Below are 22,022 nucleotides of genomic sequence, written 5' to 3'. Positions count from 1 at the left end.
CGGGGGGGGCAGCGGAACGAGATTCGAGGGAGGGGGGGCGGGGGGTGGCTCGGATTTCCTAGCGCGGATACGCGATTCGCGCCTCGCTATTGGTCGGCGCGCTCGTCATGTGATGCAAGTCGGCCAATAGGCTGGCGGCTGCGCGCCCAAGCGATGTGGGAAATGTACGAGGGCCGCCTAACGGACTTTAGTGTCAAACAGCGGTGGCGGCTCTCGGCCCCCAATTCGTTGTTTTGGGATCGTGAATTCACCAAAGTTTGTTATTTAATCGCCACCGGCCGTAGATGTTGAGTCGACGGCGTAACGCCGTTGTCCCCCCTCATCGGTGACGCTTTCGCCGCCGACGAGACACCCGGCAGTGTTTACGAGGGCCGCCAGACGCGTTTGAAACCCATTTTGGGGGAGGAGAGTGGGGCTTGTGGCAGGGGCACGATGGGGGTGGTGGTGGTGATGGTGGTGGGGGTGGTGATGATGATGGGGGTGGTGATGGTGGGGGTGGTGATGATGGTGGTGGTGATGATGATGATGGTGGTGGTGGTGATGATGATGGTGGTGGTGGTGGTGATGATGATGGTGGTGGTGATGATGATGGTGGTGGTTATGGGGGTGGTGGTGGTGATGATGATGGTTGTGGTGATGGTGGCGTTGTCTTCACTCTTTGTGTTTTGTTGTTGATTGTTCGGTGGCCGCACTAAAGGCCACTCAGGGCTATAACAATTACTCCGATTTCTAAGTGTTGTGGCTTGACTCTCCCAACACACAGGTGCGCTGTACTGGTGACGAATTGGCCACGTTCTGTTTACGTGACAACCCTCACGAGTTGGCTGTGTCGGGTGGTGGCGGGTTTTAACGACACATTTATGCTGTAACATCGACGCCGAGAGATGCCGGTTGCATAGACGAACTGTGAATGTCCATGCGCCACCCCCCCCCCCCTCAACATTGTAATGGACGTAACCCGTTTCGTCAATGGTCGGATTTCCCAATTAACTCCATTCAAGCCCTCCACCCGAATAAAGGAATGAACACGCCGACGCACATCGACAGCGACAGAGCCTCGGATCTTGCGCCCTGAGTTTACACCACGTGGCGGTGGTGGTTGCGGTGGCGATGATACCGATGATGGTGATGCTGGGTTCATTATCAGTTGTGTAATTACTGCGGGTTCGCGGTGATTGTTGGGTCGCGGAAATTAATTAACTGGGACGGTGGATAGGGGGGGGGGGCAGGCGCAAATGCGGTGACAGCAGCGACATTTAATTAACTCACCCCTAATGCGATGGCTGGAACTGCTTCTCTTTGGAGAGGCGTGTGATGTTAGCTGCTATTGATGATGTTGCTACTCGCAACTGCTGCTCCAGGTTTGCTCCGAGATTTATTGAATTTCGAGTCCCGCCTGCGGTTGCCTTGGCAGGGCCAGAGCAAATGATTTCGCGGGCCTTATAGGGCCCACGGGCCAGACATTCCCCACCCCTGAATTATTCTAGAGGAACTGCACCGTCTTTATACGCCAACGAGGTCACTGAGGTCTTCGAATCGTCTTATTCTAAGTACTCTCGGGTCAACGCTCACGTCCTGGGGTGACCGGGCTTTTGCCACTGTGCGCCTCCCAGACTATGAGACGCTGCTTTTCCTTTGCTCATAAGACGATCAATGCCGTTCGGGTTACATCAGTGTGTCTTGAAAACCCGCGACTTTAAATTGGCCTTACCCACCCCAACCCACCCCAACCTAGTTCTGGCCGTTTACCCTGTGGTTCAGTTTATTTCCTGCTTTCCATGCACGGCGCATTGGTATCTGTATCAGAATCGGAACCTTTATTTAGACTGCGGGAGGAATCCGATGAGCCATGAAGCTCTTTTTCACAGATGTCCAATACGGGCGGATCAACGACTTCCAACAGCAAACAATGCGAAAACAACCGATTAGGAGTGCAACATTGAGAAAATGGTAAGCAAGTCAATAAATATGAATAAGTAATACGTTGAAATGCGTCTCACGAATGCAAATTATTATTTCATTTCCAATGCAACTTCCAGTACCGATGGGATGATGATGACCGTGAAGATAATGACGTTGACATTGTGGCAACGGCTTGGGGGGGAAGCTTTGTTCCAGCCCTGGATTGGTCAAGGCCTTCACACATCCGTCAACCCCTTATCAGTGCCCTCCCTGATAACAGACCAATTCACACCTTAGTGGTCACCCCGTGCCCTTATAAATCTCAACGTTCATTCTACAAAGTCCCATCACAAGGAGAAACACAAACGAATAAAACATGTTTTTGCCCGTATTGAAACGGATGTACACCGTATGGACCTGAAAACTCAATTTCCCCGTGCAAGAATACGGGGAAAACCGTTTGGGTTTGCATGTATGCTATATTTATGTATCTCTATGGGTCTCTATGTATATCTATGAATCTCTATGTATCGCTGTGGCTCTCTATGGATCTATATGGGTCTCTGTCTATAATAATACCTGTCACCCCCTTATCGGTGCCTATCTTATTACAGACCGATTCAGACCTTATTGGTCACCCCGTGCCCTTATACATATCAACGTTCATCCTACAACGTCCCATCACAAGGGAGAAGCATTAACATACACAATGTTTTGCCCGTATTGAAACGACTGGACGCCGTATGGACCTGAAAACTCAATTTCCCTGTAAAAGAATACGGGGTAAACCGTCTGAGTTGACAACAACGCGATGTTGATGATGATTCTTTGCAATTAGGCTGAGCGACAGAGAGAGGAGCACATGGCTCAGGAAACCAAAATCACAGGTGGTCGTCGCATTGATTGACAATGAAGAAGAGTTAATCTGGACACATCGTGGCTGTACGAGAAGATTGAGTTTGAGTTCACTTGATTTAAATTTCGATTTAAAGCTTTCGTGACTGCAGGGATTCATCTTCTTGGTTCTTTCGGTAAAGTCATGTAGAAGGGAAATAATAAAAATAAAACATAATAAAATAATTCTCACGACGTTTCGGCCACAACGCAAGCAGCCGTCCTCAGGTGAAGACCAGGTCTGTCGGGGAGACAGCGTCTTTTATTTCATCTTCTACGTGACTTTACCGAAAAAACCAAGAATATTCACTTGATTTGTTACACAGATGGTCTAGTTTAGTCAATTGTCGTGATGTGTGAGCATAGCAATAACACAAACAAAAGACCAAAAAACATCAATTCAGTATTGGCGGACGAAACTGTAACCGAGTTTTTATTTTACCAGGTAAGGCCCACATTTGCACGTTTTACCACACGCGTATGTGCTTAATGCAGATTTGATGCCTTGCTATAGGTGTCCATTTGGTGTTTTAACATCTTATCTCAACACCTGCATTCTTTAACAAGTAGCCTTTCGCGACCAATATTATCCATAATAGAGCTTCTGCTGGCTGTCGCCTGATGATGCTAGCTGTAATTACTGGCGAAACGTCGTACTCGAATTGTAAATGTTGTGGATTTAATCCCCAACACACCGGTGTGCTGTACTAGTAACGAATTGGCACGTTATGTTTACGTGACAAGCCTTACTAATTGGTTGTGTCGGGTGGCGGCGGGTTTAACGACACATATTTACGCGATCTCACCCAAGAACCTCTATTTTGGACCTGTGTTCTTGCCGGAAAGGGGAAAAAGCCTTCTATTATTTTCCATCAATTTGATACCGGCAGAACAAAAAAAAGGTCCCATCACATTTTACTTGTTGAAGATCACCACAAGGACAGATTTGCAAGAAGAGTTCCGTGGCCACACCCTGATGGTGGTTGTCGCAAGATCACAAAGCTTGTGGTTGCTGTGTGTGTCGAAGGATAAGAAAGTGGAGTCGAGGGTGACCCAGAGGGAACTTGATGTGGTTGTAGAATTGGGCAACGGAGCCAGCGATGAATCTGCTGGAGGGAGGCGCTGACGTGGAAGAGAGAGGCTGCCTGCAGCAGGCGATCAGAAACGCCTTCGTATTTGGAATTGTTTCTGTGACATGAGAATTTGGTCCTGGGTCAATGGGGATTGTTTGATCAGCGCCGTTTGGTTAAAGTGGGGTTGGCCACAGCATGGACGGGTTGTGCTTTTTCTGTAGGATTTTATTTTTAGTTATGTGATGTTTAGATTTGTGTACGATTAATTTTAGGTGTATCTTGTAATTTTATTGTGTGTTGCGGTTGAACCCAAATCAAGAACCGAATGGCTCACGGGGTAAATCCTAATAAATGAACTGAACTGACATCACTAGCGATCACTGTAATCACTCGCCACTGATGTTAGTCTGGACTCGAACCTCGAGTGGAACGGCAGGCGGCGCTGTCGCTTGCACTTTTTTCCCCACGATATGTTCATTTATTCGACATTACATTTCCACGATACTGTATCACGATTACACGGCGATATTAGTCTGTTTAACTTTGCCAAAGAAAAAAAATGTATTTATTTTATTGATTTTTTTAAAATTAATTAATTTATACCTACCAAAAAGTATACATTTCAAAAAGAAAATAAATAAATTTTATTTTTTTACATTCATTTATTTTATTTATAAAATAATTTAAATAATTTCTTTTATTTTAAAAGTAAATAAAATTTACTTATCTTATTTTTAACAATAAATTTAATTTAATATTTTTTTAACCTACGTGACTTCACCGAAAAAAACAAAGAGTATGGATCGTTGCAGTCACGAAAACTTCAATTCTAGAATTTGCCAATGTATTTCACATTATTGTCGCCTCGTGCTTGTGCGTTGCTGGATTTATCAAAGATTTGAATTAAAAGAACTGAACTGCAGTTCATTCGGCATAAGCCTGCTGCCGCCATGACGAGCTGAGTTGTTGATGCCGCTACTGACCATTGAATCAGAATATTTATTCATTTTAGAGAAATCCGATGAGCTACAAAGCGTTTTTTCACAGACGTTATGGCGTCATCAATGTACTGCAATCGAATCAAAATAAAACACTCAACAATTTCGCCAATAACACTGTGTGGCCTTACAAGGAAACAAAAGACGACGTTTCGCGCAATGCCCCTTCTTAGTGTTCTATGAAGGGCCATTGCCCGGGACGTTTGTTGAGTTTTGTGTGATTTGTGCTCCCATTGCCAACGCAGCAGCATTAAGTCGATGCGATTACTGTAATCGCTTCAAAAGAATCGATCAGCGCTATAATCGACATACTCCCAACAGAAAACAATGGAACACAATCGAATCCAAATAAAGTCTAAAAGAATCGAATCGAATCTGTGCCGGGCGGGAGGGTGACAAGTTGAGAGGGGGAGGGGGGGTGCATAGCCGGAAGTCACGTGCTCAACTCCCGCGCGCGTCACCGCGTGTTGTGGTCATCCCGCCCTACGATTGGCCGGGCCTCCCCCGGAGGCGACGTCACGCGGCTACCGCCCCCACATGAGGTGACGTCACGCGAACTTGACTGCCGGGGTGACCTCTCTCGACCACCGTCTCCACCGCGTGACGTCACGAGCCCTTTCCTCTCTGGATGACGTCACGCAGGAAACCGTCTCCACAGGCTGACTTGACGCGCGCTCTCACTGCGTAAATGACCTCACGCGGCCCTTCTTCCCGTAGCAACGTCATACGGTCTCACTCTCGCGGGATGACGCCACGCGGACCCCTTATTCTCGGGAAGAAAAACGGCATACGGTCTTACTCCCGCGGGATGACATCACGCCCCCCTTTATTACTCGTGGAGATAACGTCATAAGGGCTTACTCCCGCAGTTTGACGTCACGCGCCCCAATATTCTTAGCTGTAAACGTCACGCGGGCCTACTCGTTCGGTGACGTCACGCGGCCCAGTTTTTCCTGTGGTAAACGTCACGCGGGCCGACTCGTGCGGTGACGTCACGCGGCCCCTTATTCTCGGCAGAAACGTTACGCGGGCCTACTCGTGCGGTGACGTCACGCGGCCCAGTTTTCCCTGTGGTCAACGTCACGCCCTTCCCCCCCCCCACCGATTGACGTCACGTCACCCGCCCCCTCCCCCCCGGGTTGTTGTTGTTGTTGTCAGTGGGAGGAGGAGGGCTCTGAGCTCGCTGCCAAGGCGCGCTCTCTCTCATTCCTCGTCGCCTTCGCCATCGCTAAATATCCCCATTTTTAGTTTAACACAACCCTCTCATCGTGCATTTGCTTTTAATTTAACGAGATTGTTTTTTGGTGGGGAAAATAATTGGAATTGTTTTTAGAAGAAAACAAAATATCTCGGGTATTTTTTTTCCGTGTCGATTACATTGATTTTTTTTTACATGTCAATTCGCTTGTGGGTGATTAGTAGCAGTTGTTGTTGTCGTCGTCCTCGTCCGGGGCTCGGTGTTTATCGCGGAGAATCGAGACGCGGACGCTGAGGCTGCCACCAAAGGAGTCCTCCATGAGAGTGAGTGGTGCTGGGGGGGGGGTGGTGGTCTTTGTGTGCGCGGGCAATGATTGCCTGTGCCGTCGGGCTAAAGTGGTTGTTGTTGTGGTGGTTGTGGTGTTGTGTGTGATGTGTAATTGTGGTGTTGGTCTTTGTGTGCACGGGCAATGAATTCCAGTGGTTGTTGTTGCAGGTGTTGTTGTTGTGGTTGCTGTGTTGTGTGTGATGTGAAAGTGTGGTGTTGGTCTTTGTGTACACGGACAATTATTGCTTGTGCCGTCGTGCTAAAGTGGTTGTTGTTGTGGTGGTGTTGTTGTGGTGTTGTGTGTGATGTGAAAGTGTGGTGTTGGTCATTGTATGTTAATGTGCTGTTGTGGTGTTGTGGTTGTGTGTGATGTGTAAGTGTGGTGTTGGTCATTGTATGTCAATATGCGCTGTTTTGTGTTGCTGTGCTATTGTGGTGTTGTGGTTGTTGTTGTGGTGTTGTGTGTGATGTGAAAGTGTGGTGTGTTGCTGTGCTATTGTGCGGTTTTTGTAGCGTGTCTTGTCCTATTGTGTCCGTGTGTTATTTTGGTTCATGAGTAAGGGTTAGATCGCGTTAAGTATAAATATTGTCGTTAACTCTCCACCACCCAACACAGCCAGTAAGGTTTGTCACGTCAACAAAACGCGACAATTAGTTTACTTCAGCCCAGCGGAGAGTAAATCCACAACATTTACAATATTTTGATTGTGTGGTGTTTTTGTGTGGTTTGTGTGGCGTTGGTTGTTGTTAGTGTGTTGGTTGTTGTGGTTGTTGTGCTATTGTGTGGCGTTGGTTGTTGTGCTATTGTGTGGCGTTGGTTGTTGTGCTATTGTGTGGCGTTGGTTGTTGTTAGTGTGTTGGTTGTTGTGGTTGTTGTGCTATTGTGTGGCGTTGGTTGTTGTTAGTATGTTGGTTGTTGTGGTTGTTGTGCTATTGTGTGGCGTCGGTTGTATATGTGCGTGGTTTGTGTATGCGCTGTTGTGTGGTGTAGGTTGTGTATATAATTCATAATAAGCCTACGTGTTAAACTGTATATATATAATACTTGTAGGTGCTAGCAGGCAACACCTATCCCAACATTCCGTGTAGGCTACATAGGGGAGCTTTGTCTTTGTGGTCGTGTGATGGTTATTGTGTTTTTGTATTTTTGTGTATCCCTTGATTGTTGTGTTTGGTGTGTCTTATATATGTGGGGTTGTTGTTGTGTTGCATTGTGTTGCTGCATGAGTTATTTACCTTCGCTCTTTGTGTCACGTCTGTTATCGTGTCTATCTTGTTCACGTTGTGTTGTTGGTCATTGTTTCGTGTTGTGTCTCGTGTATGTCTATTGTGCTTTATTGGCCAGTGTGCACTGATTTAAACTCCTATAACCACCACGGCGCCATAAACAAAGAGAATACGATGAGCACCATCACCCACCATCACCACAATCACCAACATCACCCATCAAGAGCAAACATCACCAACCATAACCCACCCATCAACATCACTTGCTTAAAAGCTCAACAAAATGCCCACCATATGTAATACGACTGCGAGCAACGCTCCCACCACCACCAGTTAGTTAGTTTCGTGACCACTCAAGCGGTGGTTGTGATTGTCGTGTGCAGGGGGGTTGTGGTCGCTTGCTGGGGCGTGGATGGACCTGGTCCCGCCATGGTAACGTGCGCACGTGCGGACAAAGGCGATGTAGGTGGGGGGGGGACGTCTTTGCGATTGTAAACAAAATGGAGCGCGGAGTTTATTTTCATTATATATTTCTCAAGAGTAGTGTGGGTGGAGCGGTGGCGCAGTGATTAGTGCCCCCGTGTGTGCGTTCACGGCGTGTTGATAAACCCATCCCAACCTTCTCGGCTCACATGAGTGAGCCGAGAAGGTTGGCCCCCACTCTCCCCACTCCCTTCACCCTTGCACTGACCAGCGTGGTGAAGTATGGTCAAAACAACTCCCACGCCTCTGATACAGCGTGGGTGGAGGGGTTTTTGTTGACTTTATCAAGCGGTGCAATGCACAACAGGGGGAGGGCTGTACAATGGCAAATTCTTCACTGGCTCTGAGATCAAGGCAGCTTTTGAGGAGGGTCCTGCTACTGCAAATGGCTCCGTGTGGTTTCAGAAAGCCCCGTCAGGCATCCGGGGGGGGGGGGGGTAAACAAAAAAACACTCAAATGTCCGCACAGATGGGGTTCACAATGCCCCGGACGGCGCCACTGCATGCCACCGATTGGCACGAGTCGGCTTACGTACGGTGCGATAGAAGTGCAACGAATGTAACGTTGTAAAATATTGCCCGACAAACCAATGTTTTTACCGTCTGAAAGTAGCTTGGCAAACAGCTATACAAGCAAGTTACGTGTGTGTATGTAGCGTCTACATTTGCGGATAATAATGGTGCTGGTGTACATTGCACATCAGAATCTTGATTGAAACTGGAGGGGGAATCCGATTCGCCATGAAGCTATTCTTGACATGTCCAGTATGGGACTGAGTTAGCAAGTTACAACATCAACAACAACAACAAACAATATAAACAACACGATAGCAGTGCGAAACTAGAGAAAATGTGAGCAAGTCACGAAAAGCAAAGAAATGAGAAATAAAGTAGAAACGGTACAGTAAATACAATTCTGTGGGTCAGAAGGTGCAAGTGATGCAAGTGGAAGGAAATAGATAAAGAGGAAGGCAGAAGATGATGTGGGGGGGGTGGGTTGGCGATGTGTTGCGGTCGGACATGGTGGTGGCCAGAGGAGTGGAAAGAGAGATGGGACAGGGACAGGGCTACGTGGATGAGGAGGTTGATAATGACGGTGGGAAACACTGCACATGAGTGGGGCAAACGCGTGGAAGGAGGAGGATGAGTACAGTAAAAACAAAGTGCATGAGTACATTCTTTCAGATTTTTCAACACTAAAAATGCAAGCGAGAGCAAGGCCAGCAAAACGACAATGCTTAGATCTCGATTTGAAGCTTTCGTGACTGCAGGGATTCATATTCTTGGTTCTTTCGGTAAAGTCACGTAGAAGGGAAATAAAAAAATGAACAAAAATAAAACATAAAATAACACTAACAAGTCTTCTTGGTTCTTTCGGTAAAGTCACGTAGAAGGGAAATAATAAAATAATAAAAATAAAACATAATAAAATAATTCTCACGACGTTTCGGCCACAACACAAGCAGCCGTCCTCAGGTGAAAAACAGGTCATTCGGACGCTGTCTTTCCGACAGAACTGTTCTTCACCTGAGGACGGCTGCTTGCGTTGTGGCCGAAACGTCGTGAGAATTATTTTATTATGTTTTATTTTTTTATTCCCTTCTACGTGAATTTACCAAAAGAACCAAGAAGATGAATCCCTGCAGTCACGAAAGCTTCAAATCGAAACACTAACAAGTCTTAGACTACACCAAGAATAACAACAACAACAACGATACCGCCCCTCAATAAAATTGCACGTTTAAAATGTCGCTCTCGGGACGCGATAAATGGAAGGAAGCGATGAAGGCCTTCACAGAGAACGCAAGGAGATCGGCGCCAAGAAAAGATGGTGGCGCACTTCTTTGAGCAAATTGGCACAAGACGAGAGTGACGTGGAGACAAATTACGAAATGTGCAGTGGACACCTACGGGGTTAATTCTAGATTTGAAGCTTTCGTGACTGCAAGGATTCATGCTCGTTGGTTTTTTTTTCTTTAGGTAAAGTCACGTGGGTAAAAAATAAAATGAATGAAAACAACTAAAATAAATCATGACGTTTCGGGCTCAACACAAGCGTCCGTCATTAGGTGGACAAGCATGGCCTGCTGCTTCTGATGCAAACGTCGGGATTTAATTTAGTTTTCATTTATTTTATTTTTTACCTACGTGACTTTACCGAAAAACAAATAGTATGAATCTACGGGGTGGTATGCCCATGCATGGATCGTGATGATGTTGACATGGGTGAAGGATCAGAGTTACTAAATCACGCGTTAAAACTATGGCTGTATACAGCACCAAATCTTGCTTCAGGATATATTTTTAAAGGAATATTTACAATGTTAATGGAGGGAAGCAAGCTTGTTCCAATAAGTTGATGCTGCAATGGCGAAGGCTTGGTCCTCACCCAACTCTTGTTCTAATCATGACGTCCGTGAGTAATTTTACCCAGGAAGTCAGAGAGTGAGTCTGTTTTAAAGAGAGTCTTGCCTTGAGTCATACCTTATCTCTAGAGTCCGTACACAAACATAATATGTGCTGCTAAGTTTACGTAACTTATTTAATAGTTTGAGGAAATTTCTAGGTAGCCGAATTGCACAATGCCATGGTCTGTACCAGTGGCATAGTCTATAACAGTGTCAAGGCCTCTAGTAGTGTTATAGTCTATAACAGTGTCAAGGCCTCTAGTAGTGTTATGGTCTATAGCAGTAACAAGACCTCTAGTAGTGTTATGGTCTATAACAGTAACAAGGTCTCTAGTAGTGTTATGGTCTATAACAGTAACAAGGCCTCTAGTAGTGTTATGGTCTATAACAGTAACAAGGTCTCTAGTAGTGTTATGGTCTATAGCAGTAACAAGACCTCTAGTAGTGTTATGGTCTATAACAGTGTCAAGGCCTCTAGTAGTGTTATGGTCTATAACAGTAACAAGGTCTCTAGTAGTGTTATGGTCTATAACAGTAACAAGGCCTCTAGTAGTGTTATGGTCTATAACAGTAACAAGGTCTCTAGTAGTGTTATGGTCTATAACAGTAACAAGGCCTCTAGTAGTGTTATGGTCTATAACAGTAACAAGGCCTCTAGTAGTGTTATGGTCTATAACAGTAACAAGGTCTCTAGTAGTGTTATGGTCTATAACAGTAACAAGACCTCAAGTAGTGTTATGGTCTATAACAGTAACAAGGTCTCTAGTAGTGTTATGGTCTATAACAGTAACAAGGCCTCTAGTAGTGTTATGGTCTATAACAGTAACAAGGCCTCTAGTAGTGTTATGGTCTATAACAGTAACAAGGCCTCTAGTAGTGTTATGGTCTATAACAGTAACAAGGCCTCTAGTAGTGTTATGGTCTATAACAGTAACAAGGCCTCTAGTAGTGTTATGGTCTATAACAGTAACAAGGCCTCTCGTAGTGTTATGGTCTATAACAGTGTCAAGGCCTCTAGTGTTATGGTCTATAACAGTAACAAGGCCTCTAGTAGTGTTATGGTCTATAACAGTAACATGGCCTCTAGTAGTGTTATGGTCTATAACAGTGTCAAGGCCTCTAGTGTTATGGTCTATAACAGTAACAAGGCCTCTCGTAGTGTTATGGTCTATAACAGTGTCAAGGCCTCTAGTGTTATGGTCTATAACAGTAACAAGGCCTCTAGTAGTGTTATGGTCTATAACAGTGTCAAGGCCTCTAGTGTTATGGTCTATAACAGTAACATGTCCTCTAGTAGTGTTATGGTCTATAACAGTGTCAAGGCCTCTAGTGTTATGGTCTATAACAGTAACAAGGCCTCTAGTAGTGTTATGGTCTATAACAGTGTCAAGGCATCTAGTAGTGTTATGGTCTATAACAGTAACAAGGCCTCTAGTAGTGTTATGGTCTATAACAGTGTCAAGGCCTCTAGTGTTATGGTCTATAACAGTAACAAGGCCTCTAGTAGTGTTATGGTCTATAACAGTAACAAGGCCTCTAGTGTTATGGTCTATAACAGTAACAAGGCCTCTAGTAGTGTTATGGTCTATAACAGTGTCAAGGCCTCTAGTGTTATGGTCTATAACAGTAACAAGGCCTCTAGTAGTGTTATGGTCTATAACAGTAACAAGGCCTCTAGTAGTGTTATGGTCTATAACAGTGTCAAGGCCTCTAGTGTTATGGTCTATAACAGTAACATGGCCTCTAGTAGTGTTATGGTCTATAACAGTGTCAAGGCCTCTAGTGTTATGGTCTATAACAGTAACAAGGCCTCTAGTAGTGTTATGGTCTATAACAGTGTCAAGGCCTCTAGTGTTATGGTCTATAACAGTAACAAGGCCTCTAGTAGTGTTATGGTCTATAACAGTGTTAAGGCCTCTAGTGTTATGGTCTATAACAGTAACAAGGCCTCTAGTAGTGTTATGGTCTATAACAGTAACAAGGCCTCTAGTAGTGTTATGGTCTATAACAGTGACAAGGCCTCTAGTAGTGTTATGGTCTATAACAGTAACAAGGCCTCTAGTAGTGTTATGGTCTATAACAGTGACAAGGCCTCTAGTAGTGTTATGGTCTATAAAAGTAACAAGGCCTCTAGTAGTGTTATGGTCTATAACAGTAACAAGGCCTCTAGTAGTGTTATGGTCTATAACAGTGTCAAGGCCTCTAGTGTTATGGTCTATAACAGTAACAAGGCCTCTAGTAGTGTTATGGTCTATAACAGTGTCAAGGCCTCTAGTGTTATGGTCTATAACAGTAACAAGGCCTCTAGTAGTGTTATGGTCTATAACAGTGTTAAGGCCTCTAGTGTTATGGTCTATAACAGTAACAAGGCCTCTAGTAGTGTTATGGTCTATAACAGTAACAAGGCCTCTAGTAGTGTTATGGTCTATAACAGTAACAAGGCCTCTAGTAGTGTTATGGTCTATAACAGTGACAAGGCCTCTAGTAGTGTTATGGTCTATAACAGTAACAAGGCCTCTAGTAGTGTTATGGGCTATAACAGTGACAAGGCCTCTAGTAGTGTTATGGTCTATAACAGTAACAAGGCCTCTAGTAGTGTTATGGTCTATAACAGTAACAAGGCCTCTAGTAGTGTTATGGTCTATAACAGTAACAAGGCCTCTAGTAGTGTTATGGTCTATAACAGTGACAAGGCCTCTAGTAGTGTTATGGGCTATAACAGTGACAAGGCCTCTAGTAGTGTTGTGGTCTATAACAGTGTCATGGTCTCTAGTAGTGACATGATCTGGAGATGTGACATGGTCGATAGCAGCGACGTGGTCTATAAAATGCACAGCACAAAATAATCAGTCGCTTCATGGAGTATATAGGAAGACCATAAATAAGCAGACTACGTCGCCTTCACATATCGGCCCCTCCCCGTAAGAATATTTATATATTTTTTAACACATCCCATCAATCACGGCATTCTGGGAGGGCATCATTTCAACATTTGTTCAACACGAGCAAAGTGAACCGGTTTGACATTCAATGTCTAATCAGCAGAGGCGAGGTTTGCTTAAGCAAATTGCCATGTTATGGTTTTATAGTGGTGTCATGGTGTACATGGGTGTTATTGTATGTCATTGAATTATTTTGTGTAGTGGGGTGTGGTGGTACCATTGTGTGTTGTGGTTTTATGGGGTGCGGTGGTGTTATTGTGTGTGGTGGTATTGTGTGGTGGTGTTATGTTGTGTGGTGGTGCTATGGTGTAATGTTGTGGTATGTGGTGGTGTAATGCTGTATTTGTTGTGGGGTGTGGTGGTGTGATTGTGTGTGGTGGTGTTCTGGGGTTGTGTTATGTCGTGTAGTAATGTGTGGTGGTGCTATGGTGTATTGTTGTGGTATGTGGTGGTGGTGGGGTGTATTTATTGTGGGGTGTGGTGTGGTATGGTGGTGGTATCACCACCGCCGGTCTATAGTGCAGGACAATAGTCCCGCGGTTCGCCTCTTTAAGTGCCCCTAGTCAGCTGTCTTTATTATATCTTTGCAAATATGTGACTGCACTCACACAAAGACAGGGGAGGTGGGTGTGTGTGTGGTGGGGGGGTGGAGGAGGAGACATGAAGGTATCCACGCTGAGGCCCACCACCCACCCATCTCAGAAGAGAGAGAGACAGCCCTGCCCCCCCTCCCGCTTCACCCCCTCCCCAACAGCACTTGACCTATGGCTGCGGGCACTGGCAGCTGGTAGGGGTCTTTGTGTCGGTACAGTGGCGTGTTTGTGTATGAATGTGTCTTTGTGTATCGGCGTGCGCGTGCACATATTGTAGCAGTACAGCAGGCTGCGCTGCGAACCCGGCGACCCGAGTTCGATTCCCGCTCACGGCCAACACCGGTGACGATCATCTGAGCCGGTTCTGGGACTCCCCTAGGTCGGCTCGGCCTGTAGTGTATAAACATCGCCGCCGGAGAGACAAAAGCGGCCGGGCGCGGTTCTGGCCACACCATGTCTTGTGCGCTGTGGTGGCCTTAATAGCTACTCGCTAGCGACATGAACGGGAATGAATCTCAGGTCGTGCAATGTGCTAACCTCTTCACCACACGAGTGCGTGTTCACATGCGTGCGTACACATGCCTGTGTTGACATGAGTGCGTACACGTGTCTGTGTGTTGACATGCGTGCGTACACGTGCCTGTGTGTTGACATGCGTGCGTACACGTGCCTGTGTGTTGACAAGCGTGTTGTGTACGTGCCCGCGTGTGCAGATGAAGTCCGAGATTGGCAGTGCGGTGGAGTTCATCGCGGGTTTGCTCAAGTCAGCTGGCTGCTCCCACTCGCAGGTCGCGACCTTCATTACATCACTGGAGTCGCTGCTGGCAGGTACGTGCGCTCTGGGGGTGTGGGCGGTGTGAGCGGTGTGGATTGTATTGGTGGTGTTGGTGTTGCAGGCAGTGTTATAGTACAGATGATAGAGGCTGTGCAGGTGGGGTTGGTGATACCGATTGTGTAGAGGGACGGGACTGGAGAAGAAGGCCTAGAAGGGTGGACAAGGAAAGGATGATAGATAGGCGAGTGGGAGGAAGGGTGGACAACACCACTTGTTCGTGTCCACCACAATCCAGTGGTCCTGCAGAATAAAAACCCAGATTTTGGCATCATAGCACGAGTCAGACATTTGAGACATTGACTGATCCCACGAATATCATCATCAGGCAAGGCTCGTTCACCCCTCTGGTTGTAGTTCCGTCGTTCACCACCGCCACGGGCCCTCATCCCTCGTGAGGCTCGACCGTAGTTTATTTATCCACGAAGGCTTCGCCGCATCTCAAAGAATATTTTTTCAGTAGCGTCCCGCATAACCATGTTTGGCCGCCTGCTTTCGAGTTGAGTATTTTTACACCGCAGAAGCCGGGGAAAACCCTCCACGCATGTGAGGGGATAACAAAGGGACTCGCGTATCGGCTCGTTGTGCTGCCCATCTCCCGGCCACAAACCCAGAGCTCGGCGAGTTTGGGAGTTTTCACGCAAACTCTGCTTGGTGCACCAACCTTTGCCTCCACAGTGCTGGGGCATTGCAGGCACGCACAGCCTCCACGCTCACTGTAGCCAAGCAGTAAATGTCGGCGTGATGAGCGGGGTCACCCAGGTGTGTCGTGCAGAACACCTGGTGGAGCTCAGTGGGACGGGCCTTTGGCTCTCCTTGTCGATGTTCCCTTCGTGCCGCACGCGCCTGCAACTCGTTTTGTTTATTGCAATATTTCACCGGGAATTCCCTCGCGATGTTGACCCCTTGTTAGGGGTGCTGATAGACACACGGCAAACACGCACTGACACGTGTACACACATTCTCCATCCATAAACTCGTCGCACTTTGAACGCTCTGAGTTCTAAGAGCAATTAGTCCACCACGCGTCACAGTAAATTTATTTTCTTCAGCCCTGATTCATGCTCGTGCCGTTATATTTTTATTTTGTGCTGTAACGCAGTTGCTTCCGACGCGATTTATGCTGGCTCAATCGGTGCACGCTGCTTTTAGTCGATTAGCTTCAGGTCACGCTGGTGACCCACCCTGGGTCGCCACCTTGTCAATGCCGCCGCGTGGTTGCGGTTTTTATTTGTATTTGTTATTTTATAAAACGGCGGCGTCCTCGTTCGTGCAAACTTGCATCGCGCAAGCCGCCGAACAGCCCACAGACGAGCCGGGAGGACGCAGCGTGGCGGTGCGCTGACGCCAACATTTTCCAAAGCTCCACAGTCCTCTCCATATGTAAGATGACAGACCAATTCTAGATTTGAAGCTTTCGTGACTGCAAGTATTCATACTCTTAGTTCTTTCGGTAAAGTCACGTCATCAGGTGGGACGGTCCCACCTGATGACGGAGACTTGTGTTGTCTCCGAAACGTCGTGATTTTATTGTTTCATTTTTATTCATTTTTATTTCATTTTTTACCTACGTGACTTTACCGAAAGAACTAAGAGTATGACAGACCAAACCCGGACATATTTCCCAAGGCGGCCGAGGCCTAATCACTCTCATAGCGTTTCAACACAGCAATACCGTTAACAGATCCAGGCCAAATTCAATCCCTGCCGGCCCGCACGCAGATGCAGACTGTCTGTGTGTGAAAACCGGGCAGGTGGTTAGATACCCCTAGAGGCAGATGACGACTCGTTGTCGTTTCCTGGTTTACACAACGTCAACTTGACCCTGATGGAGGAATAATGTGAACTGGTTCTCACCGGGTTCCTGACTTCATGAATCTCGGTGGTATTGAATGGACGGCGTGACACCGCACCTCACCGCGCTCTCTCGCTTTCACGAGTGGTAATAATTAACATCAGTGTCGTAGAGGTTTGTAGAGGTTTGCAATGCCCGTGTGTTACACATGTGTCCGTCGGCACGTGCGTATGGGGTTGTTCCATCCCAAGGGAGGCTGCAGGTGAAATATTGTAATGAATAAGTCATTCATAACATCGTAATAGTAAAAATAGATGTTCATGACAATATTTAAAACCAGTCCCTCCATCAAATATAACACATTCCTGCGGAGGGAGCTGGTAGGAACGTTGGGTTGCTCGGTCAATGGCCAGGGTCAACGGCGGCGTGGTGTATTCCGCACATATGGCCGACTGTGAGGGCGGGCACAAGCCGGCGTGAGTAGGTTAAACATTGAGTTTTATAAGGGCACCACGGGGTGACCAGCCCCTCCCCACCCAGCCCCACCCCTCCCACCCCCCACCCAGCCCCACCCTCCCCACCCAGCCCCTCCCCACCCTCCCTACCCAGCCCCACCCTCCCCACCCAGCCCCTCCCCAACCTCCCCTCTCCACCCAGCCCCACCCATCCCATTTTTTGATGCACGATGGACGGACACGATAATCCCCTGTGGGCTGGTGTAACCAGGAGGTTCCTACCAGTATAAGTAATTTACATATCCCATCAGCGACACGGCCTAGGAGTGCATCATTCCAGACACACAGGTTCAACACGAGCAAATTCTCAATCGGCTTTGACATTTGCCGTCTCATCAGTAGTCAGGCCCGCTTGAACTAATGCTGGTGAACAGATGTTTATCGGCGAGGACACTCTGTTTGACATGGGTCCTAGTTGGTGACACAAAGCTGTGCAACACGGCATAATCATTAGCATCGTTGTGGAGAATGCGAGTTGTGTTGTTCATGCATTTCAAACGGCTGTCTCAATTGGTTACAGAATCCTTTTTCAACTTTTTATTTTACCAGTTAAGGCCCAATGAGCTTACATAGCTCTTTTTCAGAAGCGACCTGGCCTTCACAAATGATAGCTCAACGAATTGGCTTATCACTTGGAAATTGATAGCAGCCAAATACTCTAAAACGCATGTTTGACTCTAAATGTGGAGGGAAAAACTGTAGGACCCGGAGAAAAATCCACACGACCACGGGGAGAACATGCAAACTCGAAATTCGCAGGCATCGGGGTCGAGATCGAACCCACGACCTCTTGTATACCAGGCGAGGTAGTTAACATCTCTTGCAAATCACTCGCTTGGGATTACACACAGCAGCAATCATCACCCCCTGACTTGAAAGCTCGGCAGGTCCCTCCTAGAAAGAGAGACTCCAGCGGGGCTTTCCGTTGTAAAAACGTTCGAGAGTAATAATAATAATGATGAGCAGATGTCAGGTGAGATTGACACGGTGCCAAAACATCCTGAATGCACCGTGGCAGCTGTGGTGGTGGCGGCGGTAGCGGCGGTGGCGGCGGTGGCGGCTTGGCGTTGCGCCCGGGCGTTGGTGAACAACTTTTGCCCCAAAAATTCCACGGAAGGCAACATTTGGCAGTGCAGAAGAACGTCGCATATCCGACCGCGTCATATCCGCCCTGACCGATTACCCGCCGCCCACACCCATCCAGTGCATGTGGATCTACGGCGCAAACCGCCATTTGCTGTTCCCAGGCCCAACTTGGTCACGACTGCGGTTGTTTGACACACATCTTCGTCTGTTTACTTGTTAGCACTGGAATTGCCCTATATCTGTTGAATGTTTAATGTTTCTGTAACTTAACCTTCTGTGATCGGTCTAAAAATAATCTGGCCAAGCCGACTTGCGCCGCAGGGAATTTTTACATTTAGCTTTTTACATAGCATTGATTTATGTTTGCAGTGTTGAAGATTGCTTCTGTGATAGTTATTTTAGTTCAGATTTTCTGCTTGCTTCATTGCTGAACTTTATTTTTGGTACATTCGCCCACTTGTCCAGCACACTTGAGCGTTTTTCCCCATGCGTCACCGATTTCGATGACGGTGTAATTATTGCTATTATGTTCTATCAGTGTTCACCTATCTGACCTTTACACACATCTCTAGAATGGGGATGAGTTTCAGGTTTTATCCGTGTCCGTGAACAGCGTGGAAATGACATAGTACGTAATGTCATCTTCAGAATAATACAAAACTAATGGGTTCTTTCAGATTGTCCGATATTTCGTATCTCGTCCACATGTTCAGATATTTCTTTTGAATGTTAAAATCTGGGACAGCCCATGCAGTAAGATAGACAAACACATACATCCATTTGCAGTTTCTTTTTCATTTTTATGAATTCACTTCTGTGAAATGCCTTAAGGTGATATTTTCCCCAACGGCGCTCTGCAGGATAATGATTGATATAGACAGGGTCCTGTACAGTTAGAGACACGTAGACCGCCAGGACCACAACGAGACACACAACCGGAGGGGCCCCGTGGACTTGTGCGATCCCTGTCTAAGCGTCCGTGGCGATGTGTGCACCCCCCTCCCACTCTCCTTTCAGAGCACTACCAGCAGCACTGGTTCCCCGAGCGCCCGTGCAAGGGCTCGGCCTACCGCTGCATCCGCATCAACCATAAGATGGACCCCCTGGTGAGCCGCGCGGCGCTCTCCATCGGCCTGAGCGCCCCCAGCCTCTTCCGGCTGCTGCCGCGGGAGCTCACGCTCTGGGTCGACCCCTACGAGGTCTCCTACCGCATCGGCGAGGACGGCTCCATCTGCGTCCTCTACGACGGCCGCGCCGCCACGACCGCCGGCGCCCCGTCGGAAGGGACGTCGGCGCCGCCGTACAAGGGCCCGACGAAGGCTCGCGGGGCGAAGGGCGTGCCCGGCACGCAGGCTCGGTGCGCCGCGGCGTCGGCAAAATCGGCCGGCTCGACACGGGCGGCCGGCGCGGGCGGTGGCGGCGGCGGGGGCTCCGGAGCGGGAGTGGGAGCGGGAGCGGGAGTGGCGGCTTCTACGCGGCAGGTGGCCCGTGGCGGTCACCCTCCCACCAAGTGCAAGGAGGAGGTGGCGGCGGCGGCGTCGGCGGGGTCGGCGTCGCACCAGCAGAGGCCGGTGCACCTGCGCGGGGCGGAGCACTTTGTGAACGTCATGGCGGTGTACAGCTAGCCGCCGCCGCCATCGCTCGCCGGCCGCGCCGCGCGCGCCGCACCGCACTGTAGATTTGTTTGTTTTTGGTAGACGGCTCGTGCGAGCCGGTAGCCTAGAGGCATTTGTCTTTTGTTGGGGGGGGAGGGGGGGGGGTGTCGGGGTTGGTCATCGGAAATAAAGGATTTGTCATAAAAGTACATTTGAAAGGGACGGGGAGATTTCTGACAATTTTACACGTTTAGTGTTTTGTTGTTCTTGTTGTTGTTGTTGTTGAGGGAACTCTGCGTCAGCGGGGGAGAGCGATCTTTGGTCGGCGAGGTTTCCGTGAGGGCAGAATGGAAGTTTGTGCCGCTGTGAGAATTGCCGCGACGATTGTTTATGGCTCGCCAAGTCCCGGCGACGAGCTTTGCTCGGCCGCCTCGTTTCTTGCGCAGAACCTCGGCTAGCGCCACGCTACGGCCGCCCCCGTCGACTCGATGTCAGGAATCCACCCCCACAATGTAATTCGTAAGCTCTACAGTCACCTCGCTCGCAGGTCTCCCTCACGACGTTTCGGACATCGTTAGCTCTTGTTGAATGTCATCGTCGTCGGCATCGGCCGTGGTCGGTCCAATGCCGGACGATCGCTTCCCCAAGCCACCGCTGCCGCTCGCGGTCGTGCAGAGTAACGACGCAGCCCCCGGCAGCCCCGGGCCTACGCGGGTCTGGCCGCAGGTCTCTCACCACCGGCGACATTCGTCAGTTCGGCGTCACCGTTTCTATTTCGGCACAAACTTGTTAGGTCCTGTCGTCGATCTTCGTAGACTCATTAGAAACTCTCGAGTCTGTGAGTGCACGTCGTCGTCGTCGATCTGTTCGCTCTTTCCAACTGGTGGCAGAGTCCCCGGGCCAGACGTTTGTTTTCGTTGTTGAAGGAGAGTCGGTGAAAAAGATTTGCATCATCATCATTATTGTTGTTGTTTTGGCAGCTACTTTTGGTGTTTTCTCTGTCGAGTGTCTGTCGCGGCACCGCGTCACAAATGATCACCGAGAAAGCTGTTTAACGAGACGAGAAAATGATACGTGCATTTATTTTAAAGGAGTGACAAAGAAAAGGAGACGCTGCCGTTCACGGTGAGACGGTTTTTCCGTTTTTCGGCGGGGGGTGGGTGGGTAGGCGGGGGGGGGGGGCGCCGGTTCCATCTCCTGGCGTGGCAGTCGAAGCAATGGGGGGCAAAGTTTCTCAAATCCACTTTTCCACCCACTGTCCGCCCGGCGGTGTTAATCGCTTCGCGGCGGTCGATGCGGCGGGGTAAAGTGTGGCCTCTCCCACCTCTTCCAAGGCGTTTGTCTCGGCGTGCAAGAGTCTGCCCAAATTAACCCCCAAGGGGGCCCTCTCGAGATTCCTCGAGCGGGGCGGGGGGAGGCTCTTCCACCAGCAGTGGGGCGTGGGGCGAGCGAATACGTTGCAGGGATGCACCTTTTAGCCAGGGGGAACGATTGGCAGAATTTGAGCGTTGGCACTCGGCAACAAGAAAAGTTTTCGAGCCTTAAAAAAAAATTGTAACAACGAAAAAGACTGCCTAACGCGGGGAGGGGCGGGTAGGTTTTAGCAGAGTGAAAAAGTTCCTGTTGAATTTGTATTCGGTCACAAGCTCTTAAGCGTAACGTACAAGCGAGAGTAAGTGTTGTATAGATGAATTAAGTTTGACTTTTGATGAGATTTCTATTTTAAAAAGAAAAACACGAGAACACTTTGCGCTTTATACTGTAATAAAATTGTGACACTTAAAACCTCGCGCGTTGCTGCTGCTGCGGCGGTTTCCTTCACTACCTCACGGTGCGTTCAGCCGCGTGGAGGAGCTCGGATGAATACCCTCGCATCACGCATCAACGAATACGGTGACTTGCGGAGAGCCCAGGTCAGAGGTCGCAACCGGGTACCCGATACCTGTACCCTACCCGATACCCGGCTACCCGTACCCGGCTGGGTACGGGTACGGGTACCCGTTTGCGACCCTGGTGCGGCCTGGTACGGGTACGGGTAGGCCGTGAGTCACTGGTGAGTCGCTGTTTGTCACCCATTTCCCAACGTCTTGTCTCTTCTCACAATTCAAGTTCCTAGAATCAACCCACCTGCGCCTGCAACATGGCTTCATCCCA

The 22,022-nt window shown here is 48.3% G+C and overlaps 1 protein-coding gene across 1 annotated transcript; it reads left to right on the top strand.

The window, feature by feature from the left end:
• Positions 1-6,001: 6,001 nt before the first annotated feature.
• Positions 6,002-21,653, top strand: LOC144947234 (protein BTG1-like). The gene is made up of 3 exons (XM_078876448.1): positions 6,002-6,388; positions 14,759-14,873; positions 19,291-21,653. The coding sequence occupies exons 1-3, from the start codon at positions 6,383-6,385 to the stop codon at positions 19,896-19,898; spliced, it is 729 nt and encodes a 242-aa protein (XP_078732574.1). The 5' UTR covers positions 6,002-6,382; the 3' UTR covers positions 19,899-21,653.
• Positions 21,654-22,022: the final 369 nt, after the last annotated feature.

The sequence above is a fragment of the Lampetra fluviatilis genome, chromosome 44 (assembly GCF_964198595.1).
Source record: "Lampetra fluviatilis chromosome 44, kcLamFluv1.1, whole genome shotgun sequence".
NCBI lineage: Eukaryota > Metazoa > Chordata > Hyperoartia > Petromyzontiformes > Petromyzontidae > Lampetra > Lampetra fluviatilis.
The sequence above is the reverse complement of the archived record's forward strand: the minus strand, read 5'-3'. Positions and strand labels throughout refer to the sequence as shown.

Bases quoted from the DNA above. Each gene is read 5' to 3' on its own strand.
- LOC144947234 (XM_078876448.1), top strand. The intron at 14,874-19,290 runs GTACGTGCGCTC...CTCTCCTTTCAG, and splicing joins ACTGGAGTCGCTGCTGGCAG to AGCACTACCAGCAGCACTGG.